This window comes from Pelodiscus sinensis, chromosome 17, assembly GCF_052426305.1.
Source record: "Pelodiscus sinensis isolate ZL-2025 chromosome 17, ASM5242630v1, whole genome shotgun sequence".
Taxonomy (NCBI): domain Eukaryota; kingdom Metazoa; phylum Chordata; order Testudines; family Trionychidae; genus Pelodiscus; species Pelodiscus sinensis.
In genome coordinates, this window is record NC_143068.1 from 36,224,575 (window position 1) to 36,245,986 (window position 21,412).

The 21,412-nt window shown below is 65.5% G+C and overlaps 1 protein-coding gene across 2 annotated transcripts in view; it reads right to left on the bottom strand.

The window, feature by feature from the left end:
* Positions 1-10,973: 10,973 nt before the first annotated feature.
* Positions 10,974-21,412, bottom strand: part of CDH22 (cadherin 22) — a 108,022-nt gene continuing 97,583 nt past the window's right edge. Inside the window, exons 11-12 of one of the 2 annotated variants that reach the window (XM_075916202.2) lie at positions 16,665-16,916; positions 10,974-11,840 (exon numbers count right to left, since the gene is read on the bottom strand). In XM_075916202.2, the coding sequence (XP_075772317.2) occupies positions 11,332-11,840; positions 16,665-16,916 (761 nt within the window). In that variant the 3' untranslated portion in view covers positions 10,974-11,331. The remainder of the gene's footprint in view (positions 11,841-16,664; positions 16,917-21,412) is intronic. The other variant, XM_075916203.2, reaches the window with a different exon arrangement.

Below are 21,412 nucleotides of genomic sequence, written 5' to 3' on the forward strand. Positions count from 1 at the left end.
CTCTGTGCACGGTGAGCGTGTATGGGGTGTGTGCGTGCGTCCCCGTGCAGTGTGCATGCACGGTGTGTGCGCACTGGGGCGTGGCTGTAGCAAAACGGTGTATTTGAGCATTGGTGGTAAGACTAGAAGCACGCCGGGTGATAATTTGATGTCTAACGACTTGCTTGTCAATTCCGTAGCTTCTATTTCGCCCTGTCGCTCAGGATCAGACGCTGTTTGCTGGGGGCCTCACGCCCTGGTGGCATCGCAAATGGAGCCGGAGCCTTGTCTGCATCACCAAGGAAGCTGGGCAAGATTCGCTCCTTTTGCTGTTCTGCTAGTGACTGTTACTTGTGTCTGAACTCTGCCCCGGCCCTAGGAGCGTGTGCAGAACGCCCCCCCCCCCCCGGACTCTGGAGCTGTGGTGTGAGGTGTGTGAGTGCGACAGCCGCCCAGGTGATCAAGAAGTGGGAACCTTGCAGATAAGGAGGAACCAGCCCTTGTGTCTGCGGCTGAATTACATGAGCAGCACTGACAACCCCGGAGACAGGCAGAGACACCCCCCCCCGCGAGTGAGACACCGCTGGGCAGCCGACAGTCCTCGCAAAGGATAACTCTGGAAAGACAGACGGACTCCCCAAGGATGGAGGGTTGCAGCCTGACACTGCACCCACAGCCCCAACCGGGAATGTACCTGAGAAGAAGGGGGGCTCTGGCCATTGGGACTCTGGGTTCAGTCCTGCAAGCCGAGCCTCAGAAGAGTCAGAGGAACCCCGACCCCTCGCTCTGTCAGCCTGGCCTGTATGGAGAGTGTGTGTGTGGGGGGGGCTCTCTCTCACAGCCTGGCCTGTATGGAGAGTGTGTGTGTGTGGGGGGCGGGATCTCTCTCACAGCCTGGCATGTATGGAGAGTGTGTGTGTGGGGGGGGCTCTCTCTCACAGCCTGGCCTGTATGGAGAGTGTGTGTGTGTGTGGAGGGGCTCTCTCTCACAGCCTGGCCTGTATGGAGAGTGTGTGTGTGTGGGGGGCGGGATCTCTCTCACAGCCTGGCGTGTATGGAGAGTGTGTGTGTGTGGGGGGGGGGGCTCTCTCTCACAGCCTGGCCTGTATGGAGAGTGTGTGTGTGTGTGGGGGGGGGGCTCTCTCTCACAGCCTGGCCTGTATGGAGTGTGTGTGGGGGGGGGGCTCTCTCTCACAGCCTGGCCTGTATGGAGTGTGTGTGTGGGGGGCTCTCTCTCACAGCCTGGCCTGTATGGAGAGTGTGTGTGTGTGGGGGGCGGGATCTCTCTCACAGCCTGGCCTGTATGGAGAGTGTGTGTGTGTGTGGGGGGGGCTCTCTCTCACAGCCTGGCCTGTATGGAGTGTGTGTGTGTGTGGGGGGCGGGATCTCTCTCACAGCCTGGCCTGTATGGAGAGTGTGTGTGTGTGTGGGGGGGGCTCTCTCTCACAGCCTGGCCTGTATGGAGAGTGTGTGTGTGTGGGGGGGGGGCTCTCTCTCACAGCCTGGCCTGTATGGAGAGTGTGTGTGTGTGGGGGGGGGGGGCTCTCTCTCACAGCCTGGCCTGTATGGAGAGTGTGTGTGTGTGTGGGGGGGGGCTCTCTCTCACAGCCTGGCCTGTATGGAGTGTGTGTGTGTGTGTGGGGGCGGGATCTCTCTCACAGCCTGGCCTGTATGGAGAGTGTGTGGGTGGGAGGGGCTCTCTCTCACAGCCTGGCCTGTATGGAGAGTGTGTGTGTGTGTGGGGGGGGCTCTCTCTCACAGCCTGGCCTGTATGGAGAGTGTGTGTGTGTGTGGGGGGGGCTCTCTCTCACAGCCTGGCCTGTATGGAGAGTGTGTGTGTGGGGGGGGCGGGATCTCTCTCACAGCCTGGCCTGTATGGAGAGTGTGTGTGTGTGGGGGGGGGCTCTCTCTCACAGCCTGGCCTGTATGGAGAGTGTGTGTGTGTGGGGGGCGGGATCTCTCTCACAGCCTGGCCTGTATGGAGAGTGTGTGTGTGGGGGGGGGGGGGCTCTCTCTCACAGCCTGGCGTGTATGGAGAGTGTGTGTGTGTGGGGGGGCTCTCTCTCACAGCCTGGCATGTATGGAGAGTGTGTGTGTGTGGGGGGGGCTCTCTCTCACAGCCTGGCCTGTATGGAGAGTGTGTGTGTGGGGGGGGGGCTCTCTCTCACAGCCTGGCCTGTATGGAGAGTGTGTGTGTGTGGGGGGGCTCTCTCTCACAGCCTGGCGTGTATGGAGAGTGTGTGTGTGGGGGGGGGCTCTCTCTCACAGCCTGGCATGTATGGAGAGTGTGTGTGTGTGGGGGGGCTCTCTCTCACAGCCTGGCCTGTATGGAGTGTGTGTGTGGGGGGGGCTCTCTCTCACAGCCTGGCCTGTATGGAGAGTGTGTGTGTGGGGGGGGGGCTCTCTCTCACAGCCTGGCCTGTATGGAGAGTGTGTGTGTGGGGGGGGCTCTCTCTCACAGCCTGGCCTGTATGGAGTGTGTGTGTGGGGGGGGCTCTCTCTCACAGCCTGGCCTGTATGGAGAGTGTGTGTGTGTGGGGGGGGCTCTCTCTCACAGCCTGGCCTGTATGGAGAGTGTGTGTGTGGGGGGGCTCTCTCTCACAGCCTGGCCTGTATGGAGTGTGTGTGTGGGGGGGCTCTCTCTCACAGCCTGGCCTGTATGGAGAGTGTGTGTGTGGGGGGGGGGCTCTCTCTCACAGCCTGGCCTGTATGCACCATCTGCAGGGTGTGGTGGGGATGAGGGGTGGGGTGGAGGAGGAGGGGGGTGTCTTTACAAAGCAGACGCTCCTCTACCGTATTTGCAATAAATGCAGCGCGGCCTTTTCTCCTGAAGATCCCGTGTGCTGCTGAGCAGAGCCTGGCACTGACCGGCACACGTGACCCGGCCCTTGTGTGTGCGTCTGTCTGCGTGTCTGTCTCTGGCGCACGTGACCCAGCCCCGTGTGTGTCTGTCCCTGGTGCCCGTGACCCGGACCCTGTGCGTGTCTGTCCCCGGTGCCCGTGACCCGGCCCCTGTGCGTGTCTGTCCCCGGAGCCCGTGACCTGACCCGTGTGTGTGTCTGTCCCCTGTGCGTGTCTGTCCCCGGTGCCCGTGACCCGGCCCTTGTGCGTGTCTGTCCCCGGTGCCCGTGACCTGACCCATGTGTGTCTGTCCCCTGTGCGTGTCTGTCCCCGGTGCCCGTGACCCGGCCCTTGTGCGTGTCTGTCCCCGGTGCCCGTGACCTGACCCGTGTGTGTCTGTCCCCGGTGCCCGTGACCTGACCCATGTGTGTCTGTCCCCTGTGAGTGTCTGTCCCCGGTGCCCGTGACCCGGCCCTTGTGCGTGTCTGTCCCCGGTGCCCGTGACCTGACCCGTGTGTGTGTCTGTCCCCGGTGCCCGTGACCTGACCCGTGTGTGTCTGTCCCCTGTGCCCGTGACCTGACCCGTGTGTGTCTGTCCCCGGTGCCCGTGACCCAGCCCCTGTGTGTGTCTGTCCCCGGTGCCCGTGACCCAGCCCCTGTGCGTGTCTGTCCCCGGTGCCCGTGACCTGACCCGTGTGTGTCTGTCCCCGGTGCCCGTGACCCGGCCCTTGTGCGTGTCTGTCCCCGGTGCCCGTGACCCGGCCCTTGTGCGTGTCTGTCCCCGGTGCCCGTGACCCGGCCCTTGTGCGTGTCTGTCCCCGGTGCCCGTGACCTGACCCGTGTGTGTCTGTCCCCGGTGCCCGTGACCTGACCCATGTGTGTCTGTCCCCGGTGCCCGTGACCTGACCCGTGTGTGTGTCTGTCCCCGGTGCCCGTGACCTGACCCGTGTGTGTCTGTCCCCGGTGCCCGTGACCTGACCCGTGTGTGTCTGTCCCCTGTGCCCGTGACCTGACCCGTGTGTGTCTGTCCCCGGTGCCCGTGACCCAGCCCCTGTGCGTGTCTGTCCCCGGTGCCCGTGACCTGACCCGTGTGTGTGTCTGTCCCCGGTGCCCGTGACCTGACCCGTGTGTGTGTCTGTCCCCTGTGCGTGTCTGTCCCCGGTGCCCGTGACCCGGCCCTTGTGCGTGTCTGTCCCCAGTGCCCGTGACCTGACCCGTGTGTGTCTGTCCCCGGTGCCCATGACCCAGCCCCCGTGTGTGTCTGTCCCCTTGCGTGTCTGTCCCCGGTGCCCATGACCCAGCCCCCGTGTGTGTCTGTCCCCGGTGCCCGTGACCCGGCCCGTGTGTGTGTCTGTCCCCGGTGCCCGTGACCTGGCCCCTGTGCGTGTCTGTCCCCGGTGCCTGTGACCTGACCCGTGTGTGTGTCTGTCCCCGGTGCCCGTGACCTGACCCGTGTGTGTGTGTGTCCCCGGTGCCCGTGACCTGACCCGTGTGTGTCTGTCCCCGGTGCCCATGACCCAGCCCCCGTGTGTGTCTGTCCCCTGTGCGTGTCTGTCCCCGGTGCCCGTGACCTGATCCGTGTGTGTGTCTGTCCCCGGTGCCCGTGACCCAGCCCCTTGTGTGTGTCTGTCCCTGGTGCCCGTGACCTGACCCGTGTGTGTCTGTCCTCGGTGCCCGTGACCTGACCCGTGGGTGTGTGTGTCCCCGGTGCCCGTGACCTGACCCGTGTGTTTCTGTCCCCGGTGCCCATGACCCAGCCCCCGTGTGTGTCTCTCCTCTGTGCGTGTCTGTCCCCGGTGCCCGTGACCCAGCCCCTTGTGTGTGTCTGTCCCCGGTGCCCGTGACCTGACCCGTGTGTGTGTCTGTCCCCGGTGCCCGTGACCCAGCCCCTTGTGTGTGTCTGTCCCCGGTGCCCGTGACCTGACCCGTGTGTGTCTGTCCCCAGTGCCCGTGACCTGACCCGTGTGTGTCTGTCCCCGGTGCCCGTGACCCAGCCCCTGTGTGTGTCTGTCCCCGGTGCCCGTGACCTGACCCATGTGTGTCTGTCCCCGGTGCCCGTGACCCAGCCCCTGTGTGTGTCTGTCCCCGGTGCCCGTGACCTGACCCGTGTGTGTCTGTCCCCAGTGCCCGTGACCTGACCCATGTGTGTCTGTCCCCGGTGCCCGTGACCCAGCCCCTGTGTGTGTCTGTCCCCGGTGCCCGTGACCTGGCTGCCACAGCCTGCCCCCCCCATCCCTCTCTGCCTACAACCCCCAGCACCAGCTGCCTCAGCCTGCTGCCTCCCCCCCCGCCGGCACCGAGCCTCACGCTGCTGGGACAATGGCGCAGGGTGGCCAGACTCCTGCTGCAGGACGGCAGGGCAGTTTTCCTGCCGGGGGGGGGGGGGTCGGGCCAACGCCATCAGCTCCGTCGCGGCGCCACGTGCCAGTCTCGCCGCAGGCTGCTGGATGGATACGCCGCCCGCTGCCGGGGGCTCTCCCCGGGGAAATCAGAGCTCTGGCAGGCGCTGGCTCCAGGGGAGGATGACTGGCTCCGAGCGCTGAGTGTGGGGGTGGGGCGGGGGGGTGGTGCGCGCGGCCTGGTGGTTTCAGTGCAGGGGGCCCGGCCGGGCTGGGGGCCTCCCGACCAGCTAGGACGCGGCGACTGGCAGATTCATTGGGGCTGAGGGCGGCGGATCGTTCGTAGGGACCCAGCTCCCCAGGCTTAGCGCTCGCCGGGCGCCGCGCTGAACGGGGGTGTCCTACAGAGCCCTGCCACGGCGTGAGACCCCACAAACCACGGCGGGGCACAGCCACGGAACACGGCCCACCCCAGAGCGATACTGGCCCCGATGCGCCGGGCGCCGCGCTGAACGGGGGTGTCCTACAGAGCCCTGCCACGGCGTGAGACCCCACAAACCACGGCGGGGCACAGCCACGGAACACGGCCCACCCCAGAGCGATACTGGCCCCGATGCGCCGGGCGCCGCGCTGAACGGGGGTGTCCTACAGAGCCCTGCCACGGCATGAGACCCCACAAACCACGGCGGGGCACAGCCACGGAACATGGCCCACCCCAGAGCGATACTGGCCCCGATGCGCCGGGCGCCGCGCTGAACGGGGGTGTCCTACAGAGCCCTGCCACGGCGTGAGACACCACAAACCACGGCGGGGCACAGCCACGGAACACGGCCCACCCCAGAGCGATACTGGCCCCGATGCGCCGGGCGCCGCGCTGAACGGGGGTGTCCTACAGAGCCCTGCCACGGCGTGAGACCCCACAAACCACGGCGGGGCACAGCCACGGAACACGGCTCACCCCAGAGCGATACTGGCCCCGATGCGCTGGGCGCCGCGCTGAACGGGGGTGTCCTACAGAGCCCTGCCACGGCGTGAGACCCCACAAACCACGGCGGGGCACAGCCACGGAACACGGGCCACCCCAGAGCGATACTGGCCCCGATGCGCCGGGCGCCGCCCTAACAGAGCGAGGTCCGGCTGGCCGAGCCCCACAGTGCGACCCCCCGGGGACCAGAGACACCAGCCCCACAGAGCGACCCCCAGGGACCAGGGACACCAGGCAGGGGCTGGCCGAGCCCCACAGAGCGACCCCCAGGGACGAGACACACCAGGCAGGGGCTGGCCGAGCCCCACAGAGCGACCCCCCAGGGACCAGAGACACTAGGCAGGGGCTGGCCGAGCCCCACAGTGCGACCCCCAGGGACCAGAGACACCAGGCAGGGGCTGGCCGAGCCCCACAGAGCGACCCCCAGGGACCAGACACACCAGGCAGGGGCTGGCCGAGCCCCACAGAGCGACCCCCCAGGGACCAGACACACCAGGCAGGGGCTGGCCGAGCCCCACAGAATCATAGAATCATAGAATAATAGGACTGGAAGGGACCTCGAGAGGTCATCCAGTCCAGCCCCCCGCCCTCAAGGCAGGACCAAGCTCCGTCTACACCATCCCTGACAGATGTCTATCTAACCTGTTCTTAAATATCTCCAGAGAGGGAGATTCCACCACCTCCCTTGGCAATTTATTCCAATATTTGACCACCCTGACAGTTAGGAATTTTTTCCCAATGTCCAATCTAAACCTCCCCTGCTGCACTTTAAGCCCATTACTCCTTGTCCTGTCCTCAGAAACCAAGAGGAACAAATTTTCTCCTTCCTCCTTGTGACACCCTTTTAGATATTTGAAAACCGCTATCATGTCCCCCCTTCATCTTTTTTCCAAACTAAACAAGCCCAGTTCATGAAGCCTGGCTTCATAGGTCATGTTCTCTAAACCTTTAATCATTCTTGTCGCTCTTCTCTGTACCCTTTCCAATTTCTCCACATCTTTCTTGAAATGTGGCGCCCAGAACTGGACACAGTACTCCAGCTGAGGCCTAACTAGTGCAGAGTAGAGCGGCAGAATGACTTCACGAGTTTTGCTTACAACACACCTGTTGATACAACCTAGAATCATATTTGCTTTTTTTGCAACAGCATCACACTGTTGACTCCTATTCAACTTGTGGTCCACTATGACCCCTAGATCCCTTTCCGCCATGCTCCTTCCTAGACAGTCGCTTCCCATCTTGTATGTATGGAACTGATTCTTCCTTCCTAAGTGGAGCACTTTGCATTTCTCTTTATTAAACCTCATCCTGTTTACCTCTGACCATTTCTCTAACTTGCTAAGGTCATTTTGAATTATGTCCCTATCCTCCAAAGAAGTCGCAACCCCACCCAGTTTGGTATCATCTGCAAACTTAATAAGCGTACTCTCTATCCCAATATCTACATCATTGATGAAGATATTGAACAGTACGGGTCCCAAAACAGACCCTTGAGGAACTCCACTTGTTATCCCTTTCCAGCAGGATTTAGAACCGTTAACAACAACTCTCTGACTACGGTTATCCAGCCAATTATGCACCCACCTTATCGTGGCCCTATCTAAGTTATATTTGCCTAGTTTATCAATAAGAATATCATGCGAGACCGTATCAAATGCCTTACTAAAGTCTAGGTATATGACATCCACCGCTTCTCCCTTATCCACAAGGCTCGTTATCTTATCAAAGAAAGCTATCAGATTAGTTTGGCATGACTTGTTCTTCACAAACCCATGCTGGCTATTCCCTATCACTTTATTACCTTCCAAGTGTTTGCATAGGATTTCCTTAATTACCTGCTCCATTATCTTCCCTGGGACAGACGTTAAACTGACCGGTCTGTAGTTTCCTGGGTTGTTCTTATTCCCCTTTTTATAGAAGGGCACAATATTTGCCCTTTTCCAGTCTTCTGGAATCTCCCCTGTCTGCCATGATTTTTCAAAGATCATAGCTAAAGGCTCAGATACCTCCTCTATCAGCTCCTTGAGTATCCTGGGATGCATTTCATCAGGACCTGGTGACTTGCTGACATCTAACTTTCCTAAGTGATTTTTAACTTGTTCTTTGTGTATCCTATCTTCTAAACTTACCCTCTCTCTGCTTGTATTCACTACGTTAGGCACACCTCCAGACTTCTCGGTGAAGACCGAAACAAAGAAGTCATTGAGCATCTCCGCCATTTCCAAGTTTCCTGTTACTGCTTCTCCCTCCTCACTAAGCAGTGGGCCTACCCTGTCCTTGGTCTTCCTCTTGCTTTTAATGTATTTATAAAAGGTCTTCTTGTTTCCCTTCATGCCTGTAGCTAGTTTGATCTCATTTTGTGCCTTTGCCTTTCTAATCTTGCCCCTGCATTCCCGTGTTGCTTGCCTATATTCATCCTTTGTTATCTGTCCTAGTTTCCATTTTTTATATGACTCCTTTTTTATTTTGAGATCATGCAAGATCTCCTTGTTAAGCCAAGCTGGTCTTTTGCCATATTTTCTATCTTTCCTACACAGCGGAATTGTTTGCTTTTGGGCCCTTAACAACGTCCCTTTGAAATACTTCCAACTCTTCTCAGTTGTTTTTCCCTTCAGTCTTGCTTCCCATGGGACCTTACCTACAAGTTCTCTGAGCTTATCAAAATCTGCCTTCCTGAAATCCATTACCTCAATTGTGCTGGTCTCCCTTCTACCTTTCCTTAAGATCATGAACTCTATTATCTCGTGATCACTGTCCCCTATACTGTCTTCCACTTTCAAGTTCTCAACTAGTTCCTCCCTATTTGTTAAAACCAAATCCAGAACAGCTTCTCCTCTGGTAGCTTTTTCAACCTTCTGAAACAGAAAGTTGTCTCCAATGCAGTCCAGAAACTTATTGGATAGCCTGTGCCTCGCTGTGTTAGTTTCCCAACAAATGTCTGGATAGTTGAAGTCCCCCATCACCACCAAATCTTGGGCTTTGGATAGTTTTGTTAATTGTTTAAAAAAGGCCTCATCCACCTCTTCCACCTGGCTAGGTGGCCTGTAGTAGACTCCTAGCATGATATCACCCTCGTTTTTTACCCCTTTTAGCTTAACCCAGAGACTCTCTACACAGCTATCTCCTACGTTCATCTCCACTTCAGTCCAAGTGTGTACATTTTTAATATACAAGGCAACCCCTCCTCCCTTTTTTCCCTGTCTGTCCTTCCTGAGCAAGCCGTACCCTTCCATACCAATATTCCAATCGTGCGTCCCATCCCACCAGGTTTCTGTAATACCAATGATATCATAGTTGTATTTATTGGTTAGCAATTCCAGTTCTTCCTGCTTATTACCCATACTTCTCGCATTTGTATATAGGCATCTAAGATACTGATTTGATCTTGCCTCCCTGTTGTGCCCTGACCCTCCTTTCTCCTTGCCATTATAGGCCGTAGTCCCCCCCATTTCCAACCCATCTCCCAGTCCTGCACATTCAGCACTTACCTGTGGGCTTTGCGACCCCCAGGGACCAGACACACCAGGCAGGGGCTGGCCGAGCCCCACAGAGCGACCCCCACGGACCAGAGACACCAGGCAGGGGCTGGCCGAGCCCCACAGTGTGACCTCCAGGGACCAGAGACACCAGGCAGGGGCTGGCCGAGCCCCACAGAGCGACCCCCAGGGACCAGAGACACCAGGCAGGGGCTGGCCGAGCCCCACAGCGTGACCCCCGGCAGCGCTGACCTTTGGGGATGCTGCGCAGTCTCTGCTGACACCTCTGCTCCCGGCCCCACTCCAGTATTAGAGCCTTCCCCGTGCCTTGCCATGGGGACCACGGGGCTGCCCGAACCTCCGACCAGCGATTTCCCAGGGGTTAAGAGGAGGGAGAGGCGGGAGGAACAGAAATCTCTGGGCACGAGGCAAAAGTGGCCAGGAAATCTCCACTCAAACCCGCCCAGTCTGGAAGCACGATTTGTTTGACACGCGTGTAAAAATCCCCGTGTAATGGACCTGTGCCCGGAATGGCCCCCAGCAGGGCCCCCCCAACGCAGCCAGTCACCTGCTCGCGCCCCGGATCCCACGCAGCTGGGACTCTGCCCAGACACACCCGCCCCACAGCTGGAGGAGGAAACACCCGCCCCACAGCTGGAGGATGGAAACACCCGCCCCACAGCTGGAGGAGGAAACACCCGCCCCACAGCTGGAGGATGGAAACACCCGCCCCGCAGCTGGAGGAAACACCCGCCCCGCAGCTGGAGGATGGAAACACCCACCCCTCAGCTGGAGGATGGAAACACCCGCCCCACAGCTGGAGGAAACACCCGCCCCGCAGCTGGAGGAACCAGACCACCCGCCCCGCAGCTGGAGGATGGAAACACCCGCCCCGCAGCTGGAGGATGGAAACACCCGCCCCGCAGCTGGAGGAACCAGACCACCCGCCCCGCAGCTGGAGGAAGCAGACCACCCGCCCCGCAGCTGGAGGAAGCAGACCACCCGCCCCGCAGCTGGAGGAAGCAGACCACCCGCCCCACAGCTGGAGGAAGCAGACCACCCGCCCCGCAGCTGGAGGATGGAAACACCCGCCCCACAGCTGGAGGAAGCAGACCACCCGCCCCACAGCTGGAGGATGGAAACACCCGCCCCACAGCTGGAGGAAGCAGACCACCCGCCCCGCAGCTGGAGGATGGAAACACCCGCCCCACAGCTGGAGGAAGCAGACCACCCGCCCCACAGCTGGAGGAAGCAGACCACCCGCCCCACAGCTGGAGGAAGCAGACCACCCGCCCCGCAGCTCCAGGGCTGCAACACGAGGCAGAGCCAGTGACTACAAGAGGAGCACAGAGGAAAAGTGAAGAGCTTGTTTCCCTCCGCAAGGAACGCGCTTCAAACCCAAACAGCTCAGACAACAGCAGGCTCGTTTCTTTCGTCCTCTCCTGCTGGGGCTGATGGAGCAGGCGGCTGTAAGTGACCGTGGGGGGGGGGGCACTCCTGGGTTGGACTCTCTCTCACCCGGCCGTGTGGGGCGTGAGGGGCGACTGTGGGAGCGCGCAGGGTGGGGACGCCACCCCGTGCTCCGGAGAGCGGCTGACCGAGGGCACACCAGAAAGGCCCCTTGACGCCAGCTGGAGGGCGTCTCGCCCTGCTGTTTGACCTGAGCGTGCTCGGCAGCAGGCTCTGTCTCGCGGGGCCTGGCTCCTTGGGGCTAGGATCCCTCGCCCTGCCCCTCGCCCTGCGGCCCGGCGTAGAGCGCCGCCAGCTGCCGGAAGCGCGGCCCCCAGCTGCTCAGGTAGGAGAAGTCCTGCTCGGAGCCGGTGGAGCCCGTGTGGATGGAGCTCAAGGACAGGATGGGGGAGCCGGAGCCCTCGAAGGCGTAGGTCTGGAACGAGTCGTACGGCGGCACAGACGGATCCTCGTCCGCCTGACCCACCTTGCGGCTGATGTACTCTCTGAACACGGAGAAGTCCAGCTCCGCGCTCCGGAGCCACTGGGGCAGGGCATGGAGCTCGGAGGGCAGGACGCTGCCCGGGCCCCCCCCGCCCTCGCTGAAGTCATAGAGGCTGCGCAGGGCTGACATGTCGTAGGCCTCGGTGTCCTGCTCCCCGCCCCCCTCGTCGTTGTACTTGATGACGTTGTCCCTCATGTCCTCGTCCTCCTCCGCACTCAGCGGGCTCTTGTGGTGCCGCTTCAGGGTCAGGATCAGGAGAACGAGCACTAGGGAGAGAGAGTCGTCAGGGCGGGACGCCGGGGTGATGGGCAGGGGGAGCAGAGAGCGAGCGCACGGTACAGGCAAGGAGCCGGCGGGGCAGGGTGGGATGCAGGGGTGATGGGCAGGGGGAGCAGAGAGCAAGCACATGGGACAGGCAAGGTCCCGCCGGGGTGATGGGCAGGGGGAGCAGAGAGCGAGCACACGGGACAGGCAAGGAGCCGGCGGGACGCCGGGGTGATGGGCAGGGGGAGCAGAGAACGAGAGCACGGGACAGGCAAGGAGCCGGTGGGACGCCGGGGTGATGGGCAGGGGGAGCAGAGAACGAGAGCACGGGACAGGCAAGGAGCCGGTGGGACGCCGGGGTGATGGGCAGGGGGAGCAGAGAGTGAACACACGGGGCAGGCAAGGAGCCGGCGGGGTGGGGCGGGACGCCGGGGTGATGGGCAGGGGGAGCAGAGAGCGAGCGCACGGGACAGGCAAGGAGCCGGCGGGACACCGGGGTGATGGGCAGGGAGAGCAGAGAGCGAGCGCACGGGACAGGCAAGGAGCCGGCGGGACACCGGGGTGATGGGCAGGGGGAGCAGAGAGTGAACACACGGGACAGGCAAGGAGCCGGCAGGACGCCGGGGTGATGGGCAGGGGGAGCAGAGAGCGAGCACACGGGACAGGCAAGGAGCCGGCGGGACGCCGGGGTGATGGGCAGGGGGAGCAGAGAGCGAGCGCACGGGACAGGCAAGGAGCCGGCGGGACGCCGGGGTGATGGGCAGGGGGAGCAGAGAGCGAGCGCACGGGACAGGCAAGGAGCCGGCGGGACGCCGGGGTGATGGGCAGGGGGAGCAGAGAGCGAGCGCACCCTGCTCTGTCCCCGGCAGTGGTGTCTGCCTGCACTCCGGGCCTCTGGGCAGGGCAGGGACACGGAGCCCAACAGGCCGGTCCCGGCAGGGGGACTGTCCCCAGCAGCGGAGGCCAGGCCGTCCGTTTATCGGCTCCCTTATTTTAACCCTGGGGCTCCGGGCCTGTGCAGAGGCTGCGGGTGCAGCCTCCCCCTGCTGCGCCCAGCCCGGCGCCTGCCCACACCTGTGGAGCAGGCTCCGGCTGGCAGGGCATGGCAGGATCCCCTCCCCCTGCAGCCTGGACAGGGTCTCAGGCAGAGCCAGGGTCACGCTTAGGGACCCACGGGGGGGACGGCGGCTCTGGGGCCTCCCCCCGAGGCCAGACGGGCACCCGGACAACTAACCTGTCGCTGGGTCACTCGGAGCTCAGGGCCCAGCCCCCAGGCAGCACCAGGCTGGGCCATGTCTCCGGCTACCACCATCCCCCTCTGCCCGGGAGCACGTCGGGCAGGACTCAGCCGGGTCCCGCGAGGGAAACGCTGCAGGGCTCTCGGGGCGGGAGACAGCGCCTAGCGCCCTCCGCAGCTGCGGCCTGGCCCTGGCCTGGCACCCCCACACCCCAATCCACTGCAGCCGCTTGGGGCATTTCCAGCCGGGGACCAGCTGACACCAGCTCCGCAGCCCTGCGGGACGGGCGCATTTCCTGCCTTCCCGACTCCACAGGGACGCGCCCAGCACGCAGGGGAAGGGGAGACGGGGCCGGGGCTCTCAGCGGGGACGCACCCAGCATGCAGGGAAGGGGAGACGGGAACGGGGCTCTCAGCGGGGACGCGCCCAGCACACAGGGAAGGGGAGACGGGGCCGGGGCTCTCAGCGGGGACGCACCCAGCATGCAGGGAAGGGGAGACGGGAACGGGGCTCTCAGCGGGGACGCGCCCAGCACACAGGGAAGGGGAGACGGGGCCCTCAGCGGGGACGCACCCAGCACACAGGGGAAGGGGAGACGGGGCCGGGGCTCTCAGCGGGGACGCACCCAGCACGCAGGGAAGGGGAGACGGGAACGGGGCTCTCAGCGGGGACGCGCCCAGCACACAGGGAAGGGGAGACGGGGCCGGGGCTCTCAGCGGGGACGCACCCAGCACGCAGGGAAGGGGAGACGGGAACGGGGCTCTCAGCGGGGACGCACCCAGCACGCAGGGAAGGGGAGACGGGAACGGGGCTCTCAGCGAGGACGCACCCAGCACGCAGGGGAAGGGGAGACGGGGCCGGGGCTCTCAGCGGGGACGCACCCAGCACGCAGGGAAGGGGAGACGGGAACGGGGCTCTCAGCGAGGACGCACCCAGCACGCAGGGAAGGGGAGACGGGGCCGGGGCTCTCAGCGGGGACGCACCCAGCACGCGGGGAAGGGGAGACGGGGCCGGGGCTCTCAGCGGGGACGCACCCAGCACGCGGGGAAGGGGAGACGGGGCCGGGGCTCTCAGCGGGGACGCACCCAGCACGCGGGGAAGGGGAGACGGGGCCGGGGCTCTCAGCGGGGACGCACCCAGCACGCGGGGAAGGGGAGACGGGGCCGGGGCTCTCAGCGGGGACGCACCCAGTACGCAGGGAAGGGGAGACGGGGCCGGGGCTCTCAGCGGGGACGCACCCAGCACGCAGGGAAGGGGAGACGGGGCTGGGGCTCTCAGCGGGGACGCACCCAGCACGCAGGGAAGGGGAGACGGGGCCGGGGCTCTCAGCGGGGACGCACCCAGCACGCAGGGAAGGGGAGACGGGGCCGGGGCTCTCAGCGGGGACGCACCCAGCACGCAGGGAAGGGGAGACGGGAACGGGGCTCTCAGCGAGGACGCACCCAGCACGCAGGGAAGGGGAGACGGGAACGGGGCTCTCAGCGAGGTCGCACCCAGCACGCGGGGAAGGGGAGACGGGAACGGGGCTCTCAGCGGGGACGCGCCCAGCACGCAGGGAAGGGGAGACGGGAACGGGGCTCTCAGCGGGGACGCACCCAGCACGCAGGGAAGGGGAGACGGGAACGGGGCTCTCAGCGGGGACGCACCCAGCACGCAGGGAAGGGGAGACGGGAACGGGGCTCTCAGCGGGGACGCACCCAGCACGCGGGGAAGGGGACACGGGAACGGGGCTCTCAGCGGGGACGCACCCAGCACGCAGGGAAGGGGAGACGGGGCCGGGGCTCTCAGCGAGGACGCACCCAGCACGCAGGGAAGGGGAGACGGGGCCGGGGCTCTCAGCGGGGACGCACCCAGCACGCAGGGAAGGGGAGACGGGAACGGGGCTCTCAGCGGGGACGCACCCAGCACGCAGGGAAGGGGAGACGGGGCCGGGGCTCTCAGCGAGGACGCACCCAGCACGCAGGGAAGGGGAGACGGGAACGGGGCTCTCAGCGGGGACGCACCCAGCACGCAGGGAAGGGGAGACGGGAACGGGGCTCTCAGCGGGGACGCACCCAGCACGCAGGGAAGGGGAGACGGGAACGGGGCTCTCAGCGGGGACCCACCCAGCACGCAGGGAAGGGGAGACGGGGCCGGGGCTCTCAGCGGGGACGCACCCAGCACGCGGGGAAGGGGAGACGGGGCCGGGGCTCTCAGCGGGGACGCACCCAGCACGCGGGGAAGGGGAGACGGGGCCGGGGCTCTCAGCGGGGACGCACCCAGTACGCAGGGAAGGGGAGACGGGGCCGGGGCTCTCAGCGGGGACGCACCCAGCACGCAGGGAAGGGGAGACGGGGCTGGGGCTCTCAGCGGGGACGCACCCAGCACGCAGGGAAGGGGAGACGGGGCCGGGGCTCTCAGCGGGGACGCACCCAGCACGCAGGGAAGGGGAGACGGGGCCGGGGCTCTCAGCGGGGACGCACCCAGCACGCAGGGAAGGGGAGACGGGAACGGGGCTCTCAGCGAGGACGCACCCAGCACGCAGGGAAGGGGAGACGGGAACGGGGCTCTCAGCGAGGTCGCACCCAGCACGCGGGGAAGGGGAGACGGGAACGGGGCTCTCAGCGGGGACGCGCCCAGCACGCAGGGAAGGGGAGACGGGAACGGGGCTCTCAGCGGGGACGCACCCAGCACGCAGGGAAGGGGAGACGGGAACGGGGCTCTCAGCGGGGACGCACCCAGCACGCAGGGAAGGGGAGACGGGAACGGGGCTCTCAGCGGGGACGCACCCAGCACGCGGGGAAGGGGACACGGGAACGGGGCTCTCAGCGGGGACGCACCCAGCACGCAGGGAAGGGGAGACGGGGCCGGGGCTCTCAGCGAGGACGCACCCAGCACGCAGGGAAGGGGAGACGGGGCCGGGGCTCTCAGCGGGGACGCACCCAGCACGCAGGGAAGGGGAGACGGGAACGGGGCTCTCAGCGGGGACGCACCCAGCACGCAGGGAAGGGGAGACGGGGCCGGGGCTCTCAGCGAGGACGCACCCAGCACGCAGGGAAGGGGAGACGGGAACGGGGCTCTCAGCGGGGACGCACCCAGCACGCAGGGAAGGGGAGACGGGAACGGGGCTCTCAGCGGGGACGCACCCAGCACGCAGGGAAGGGGAGACGGGGCCGGGGCTCTCAGCGGGGACGCGCCCAGCACGCAGGGGAGACGGGAACGGGGCTCTCAGCGGGGACCCACCCAGCACGCAGGGAAGGGGAGACGGGGCCGGGGCTCTCAGCGGGGACGCACCCAGCACGCAGGGAAGGGGAGACGGGAACGGGGCTCTCAGCGGGGACGCACCCAGCACGCAGGGAAGGGGAGACGGGAACGGGGCTCTCAGCGGGGACGCACCCAGCACGCAGGGAAGGGGAGACGGGACCGGGGCTCTCAGCGGGGACGCACCCAGCACGCAGGGAAGGGGAGACGGGGCCGGGGCTCTCAGCGGGGACGCACCCAGCACACAGGGGAAGGGGAGACGGGGCCGGGGCTCTCAGCGGGGACGCGTCGGCCCAGAAGCAGCCGCACTCCCGTGGGCGGGCGCGAGGGCGGAGGAGGGGCTCTCACCGATCAGGATGAGGACGCAGACCAGGAGGGCGATGAGGGCCCCGGGGCTGAGCGCTGCAGACACGGCGTAGGCGGTGCCGTTGCAGGACTGGACGGCCCCGGCGCTGTCGCAGCCGCACACCCGGATGGTCAGCGTCCCGGTGCTGCTCAGGGCGGGGGGGCCGCTGTCCACCACCAGAATGGGGAGGAAGTAAATGTCCTGCTCCTGCCGGTTGAAGCCCATTTGCTGCGTGTGCACCACGGCCGTGTTGTCTGGGGAGAGCCAGAAACGTCACCGCCAGGCCCCTACCCCGCCCCCGCCCTCGCTCGACTCCCCGGGCGGCCCCTGCCCATCCCCCGCCCCCGCCTCCGCCCCTCGCCCGCCTCCCCGGGCGGCCCCAGCCCATCCCCCGCCCCAGCCCCTCCCTTGCCTCCCCGGGCGGCCCCAGCCCGTCCCCCGCCCCCGCCCCTCGCCCGCCTCCCCGGGCGGCCCCAGCCCATCCCCCGCCCCAGCCCCTCCCTTGCCTCCCCGGGCAGCCCCAGCCCCTCGCCCCTTTCCTGCGCTGGGTCCAACCGCTCCCCCTGCACTCGCTGGCAGAACCCGGGCGCAGCGCGCTGCCTTTTCGCCCCCTGGGCCGCGCTGCCCGGCTCACCCCGCGCTGCTCTGGCTCTCCTCTGAGCACCGTATGGGTGGCCTCGGCCCCAGCTCCGGCCCCAGCCCCAAACACTGCCTGCGCAGAGCCTGGCTCCTGCAGCTAGCCAGCCACCCCCCCACTGACCTCTCTAAGCCAGCCGCTGCCCTGTGGCAAGGCAGGGCTCCCAGTCCAGCACACGCCCTGAGCCCTCCGTGGCCACCTGCACCCAGGCAGCCAGCTCCCGGGCAGGCTGCAGCACTGAGCACCGCCCCCCCCATGGACATGCTGGGAACGTTTGTCAATGGTGATGCCACCCGCTCACAGGCAGGTAAGAGGAGCCGCGGCGCTACGCTGCCCAGCTCTCCGCGGAGCAGGCAGGTAAGAGGAGCCGCGGCGCTACGCTGCCCAGGTCTCCGCGGAGCAGGCAGGTAAGAGGAGCCGCGGCGCTACGCTGCCCAGCTCTCCGCGGAGCAGGCAGGTAAGAGGAGTCGCGGCGCTACGCTGCCCAGGTCTCCGCGGAGCAGGCAGGTAAGAGGAGTCGCGGCGCTACGCTGCACAGGTCTCCGCGGAGCAGGCAGGTAAGAGGAGCCGCGGCGCTACGCTGCCCAGGTCTCCGCGGAGCATGCAGGTAAGAGGAGCCGCGGCGCTACGCTGCCCAGCTCTCCGCGGAGCAGGCAGGTAAGAGGAGTCGCGGCGCTACGCTGCCCAGCTCTCCGCGGAGCAGGCAGGTAAGAGGAGCCGCGGCGCTACGCTGCCCAGCTCTCCGCGGAGCAGGCAGGTAAGAGGAGCCGCGGCGCTACGCTGCCCAGGTCTCCGCGGAGCAGGCAGGTAACAGGAGCCGTGGCGCTACGCTGCACAGATCTCCGCGGAGCAGGCAGGTAAGAGGAGCCGCGGCGCTACGCTGCCCAGGTCTCCGCGGAGCAGGCAGGTAAGAGGAGCCGCGGCGCTACGCTGCACAGGTCTCCGCGGAGCAGGCAGGTAACAGGAGCCGCGGCGCTACGCTGCACAGGTCTCCTCGGAGCAGGCAGGTAACAGGAGCCGCGGCGCTACGCTGCACAGGTCTCCTCGGAGCAGGCAGGTAAGAGGAGCCGCGGCGCTACGCTGCCCAGCTCTCCGCGGAGCAGGCAGGTAAGAGGAGCCGCGGCGCTACGCTGCCCAGCTCTCCGCGGAGCAGGCAGGTAAGAGGAGCCGCGGCGCTACGCTGCACAGGTCTCCGCGGAGCAGGCAGGTAACAGGAGCCGCGGCGCTACGCTGCACAGGTCTCCTCGGAGCAGGCAGGTAAGAGGAGTCGCGGCGCTACGCTGCACAGGTCTCCGCGGAGCAGGCAGGTAAGAGGAGCCGCGGCGCTACGCTGCACAGGTCTCCTCGGAGCAGGCAGGTAAGAGGAGTCGCGGCGCTACGCTGCACAGGTCTCCTCGGAGCAGGCAGGTAACAGGAGCCGCGGCGCTACGCTGCACAGGTCTCCTCGGAGCAGGCAGGTAAGAGGAGTCGCGGCGCTACGCTGCACAGGTCTCCTCGGAGCAGGCAGGTAAGAGGAGTCGTGTCGCTACGCTGCCCAGGTCTCCTCGGGGCAGGCAGGTAGGAGGAGCCGCTGTGCTATGCTGCCCAGCTCTCCGCGGAGCAGGCAGGTAAGAGGAGTCGTGTCGCTACGCTGCCCAGCTCTCCGCGGAGCAGGCAGGTAACAGGAGCCGCGGCGCTACGCTGCACAGGTCTCCGCGGAGCAGGCAGGTAAGAGGAGTCGCGGCGCTACGCTGCACAGGTCTCCGCGGAGCAGGCAGGTAAGAGGAGTCGCGGCGCTACGCTGCCCAGCTCTCCGCGGAGCAGGCAGGTAAGAGGAGTCGTGTCGCTACGCTGCCCAGCTCTCCGCGGAGCAGGCAGGTAAGAGGAGTCGCGGCGCTACGCTGCCCAGCTCTCCGCGGAGCAGGCAGGTAAGAGGAGCCGCGGCGCTACGCTGCCCAGCTCTCCGCGGAGCAGGCAGGTAAGAGGAGTCGCGGTGCTACGCTGCCCAGCTCTCCGCGGAGCAGGCAGGTAAGAGGAGCCGCGGCGCTACGCTGCCCAGCTCTCCGCGGAGCAGGCAGGTAAGAGGAGTCGTGGCGCTACGCTGCCCAGCTCTCCGCGGAGCAGGCAGGTAAGAGGAGCCGCGGCGCTACGCTGCCCAGGTCTCCGCGGAGCAGGCAGGTAAGAGGAGCCGCGGCGCTACGCTGCACAGGTCTCCGCGGAGCAGGCAGGTAAGAGGAGCCGCGGCGCTACGCTGCACAGCTCTCCGCGGAGCAGGCAGGTAAGAGGAGTCGCGGCGCTACGCTGCCCAGCTCTCCGCGGAGCAGGCAGGTAAGAGGAGCCGCGGCGCTACGCTGCACAGGTCTCCGCGGAGCAGGCAGGTAACAGGAGCCGCGGCGCTACGCTGCACAGGTCTCCTCGGAGCAGGCAGGTAAGAGGAGCCGCGGCGCTACGCTGCACAGGTCTCCGCGGAGCAGGCAGGTAAGAGGAGCCGCGGCGCTACGCTGCCCAGCTCTCCGCGGAGCAGGCAGGTAAGAGGAGCCGCGGCGCTACGCTGCCCAGCTCTCCGCGGAGCAGGCAGGTAAGAGGAGTCGCGGCGCTACGCTGCCCAGCTCTCCGCGGAGCAGGCAGGTAAGAGGAGCCGCGGCGCTACGCTGCCCAGGTCTCCGCGGAGCAGGCAGGTAAGAGGAGTCGCGGCGCTACGCTGCCCAGGTCTCCGCGGAGCAGGCAGGTAAGAGGAGTCGTGTCGCTACGCTGCCCAGGTCTCCGCGGAGCAGGCAGGTAAGAGGAGTCGTGTCGCTACGCTGCCCAGCTCTCCGCGGAGCAGGCAGGTAGGAGGAGCCGCTGCGCTATGCTGCCCAGCTCTCCGCGGAGCAGGCAGGTAAGAGGAGTCGCGGCGCTACGCTGCCCAGGTCTCCGCGGAGCAGGCAGGTAAGAGGAGTCGTGTCGCTACGCTGCCCAGCTCTCCGCGGAGCAGGCAGGGAGGAGGAGCCGCTGCGCTATGCTGCCCAGCTCTCCTCGGAGCAGGCAGGTAAGAGGAGTCGCGGTGCTACGCTGCCCAGGTCTCCGCGGAGCAGGCAGGTAACAGGAGCCGCGGTGCATCGCTGCCCAGCTCTCCGCGGAGCAGCAGGCCAAGGACAGCCGTCATAGGAACAGCGCCGTCCGGGAGGGGCCCACGTTCGCTAGGCCCAAGCGAGGTGCCCAGGCACTCGGGGCAGCCTGCAGGGCTCCCCGGTCGGCCCAGGCCCCAGGAACTCAGCAGCGCTCCCATCCGGCCCCATGGACGTTCCCAGGGGTTCGGCACGTACCAGCCGGAAATACGCACGAGAACTCGGGGCCAAGACTTCCCAGCTCAGTGGGTCTGTGCCCAACTCTGGCCCTTCCGTGGGGCTTTCTGTTCCCCGCCGGACTGGTGCCAGGCCAGTCCTGGCTCGGCGATGGCGCGAGGACAGGAGCTCTATGTGGAGCCGTTCCAGCATGTCCCGCAACCCCCATGTAGCTCTTTGGACCGACTGTGACGGCGCGTTGGGGGTTCCCCGTCTCCTGCACCCCCGAAATGGCACAAACAGACTTCACCAGCCGGTGGAATAGAGGAAGTTTATTGCCTCTCCAGGATACAGCACAGCACAGATGTAGTCTGGTCCCAGAGCTGGGCTAGGATGCCTCAGGCCCCCTTGAGATGGGGGAGACTGGGCCCCTAAACTCCAGCCCCTTCTCCTAGGCTCTCCTCCATGCTCTCCCACAGTAACTAACTAAATTCCCTTGCAGCCCTGCCCCCCCAGCCAGGGCAGCATCCACCTTCCTTTGTTCCTCTCCATGGGGGGTGTCTGGCCACTGGTTCAACCAGTTTGGCCTTACCTCTGCCTAGCGAGGTTTTCCCTGCTGGGTCTTGCTCCAGACAGCAGGGGTCACCACAGCCCAGCAAGTACCCCCACTACGTCACACCGACGTGCTTCACGCCAGTCCCCAGCGCCTCTGGGAAGCAGATCACAGCGCTGCAAGGCCCGCTTTGGTTCCGGTCAGGTCCTGCTCATGCTGCAGAAAGCTCTTACAGACCGCTGCCCACCACGTGCCTGCACCCGCCCCCGCTGGCCGCCCGCTGTTCGCCCGCCCCCATCGACCGCCCGCTACGCGCCC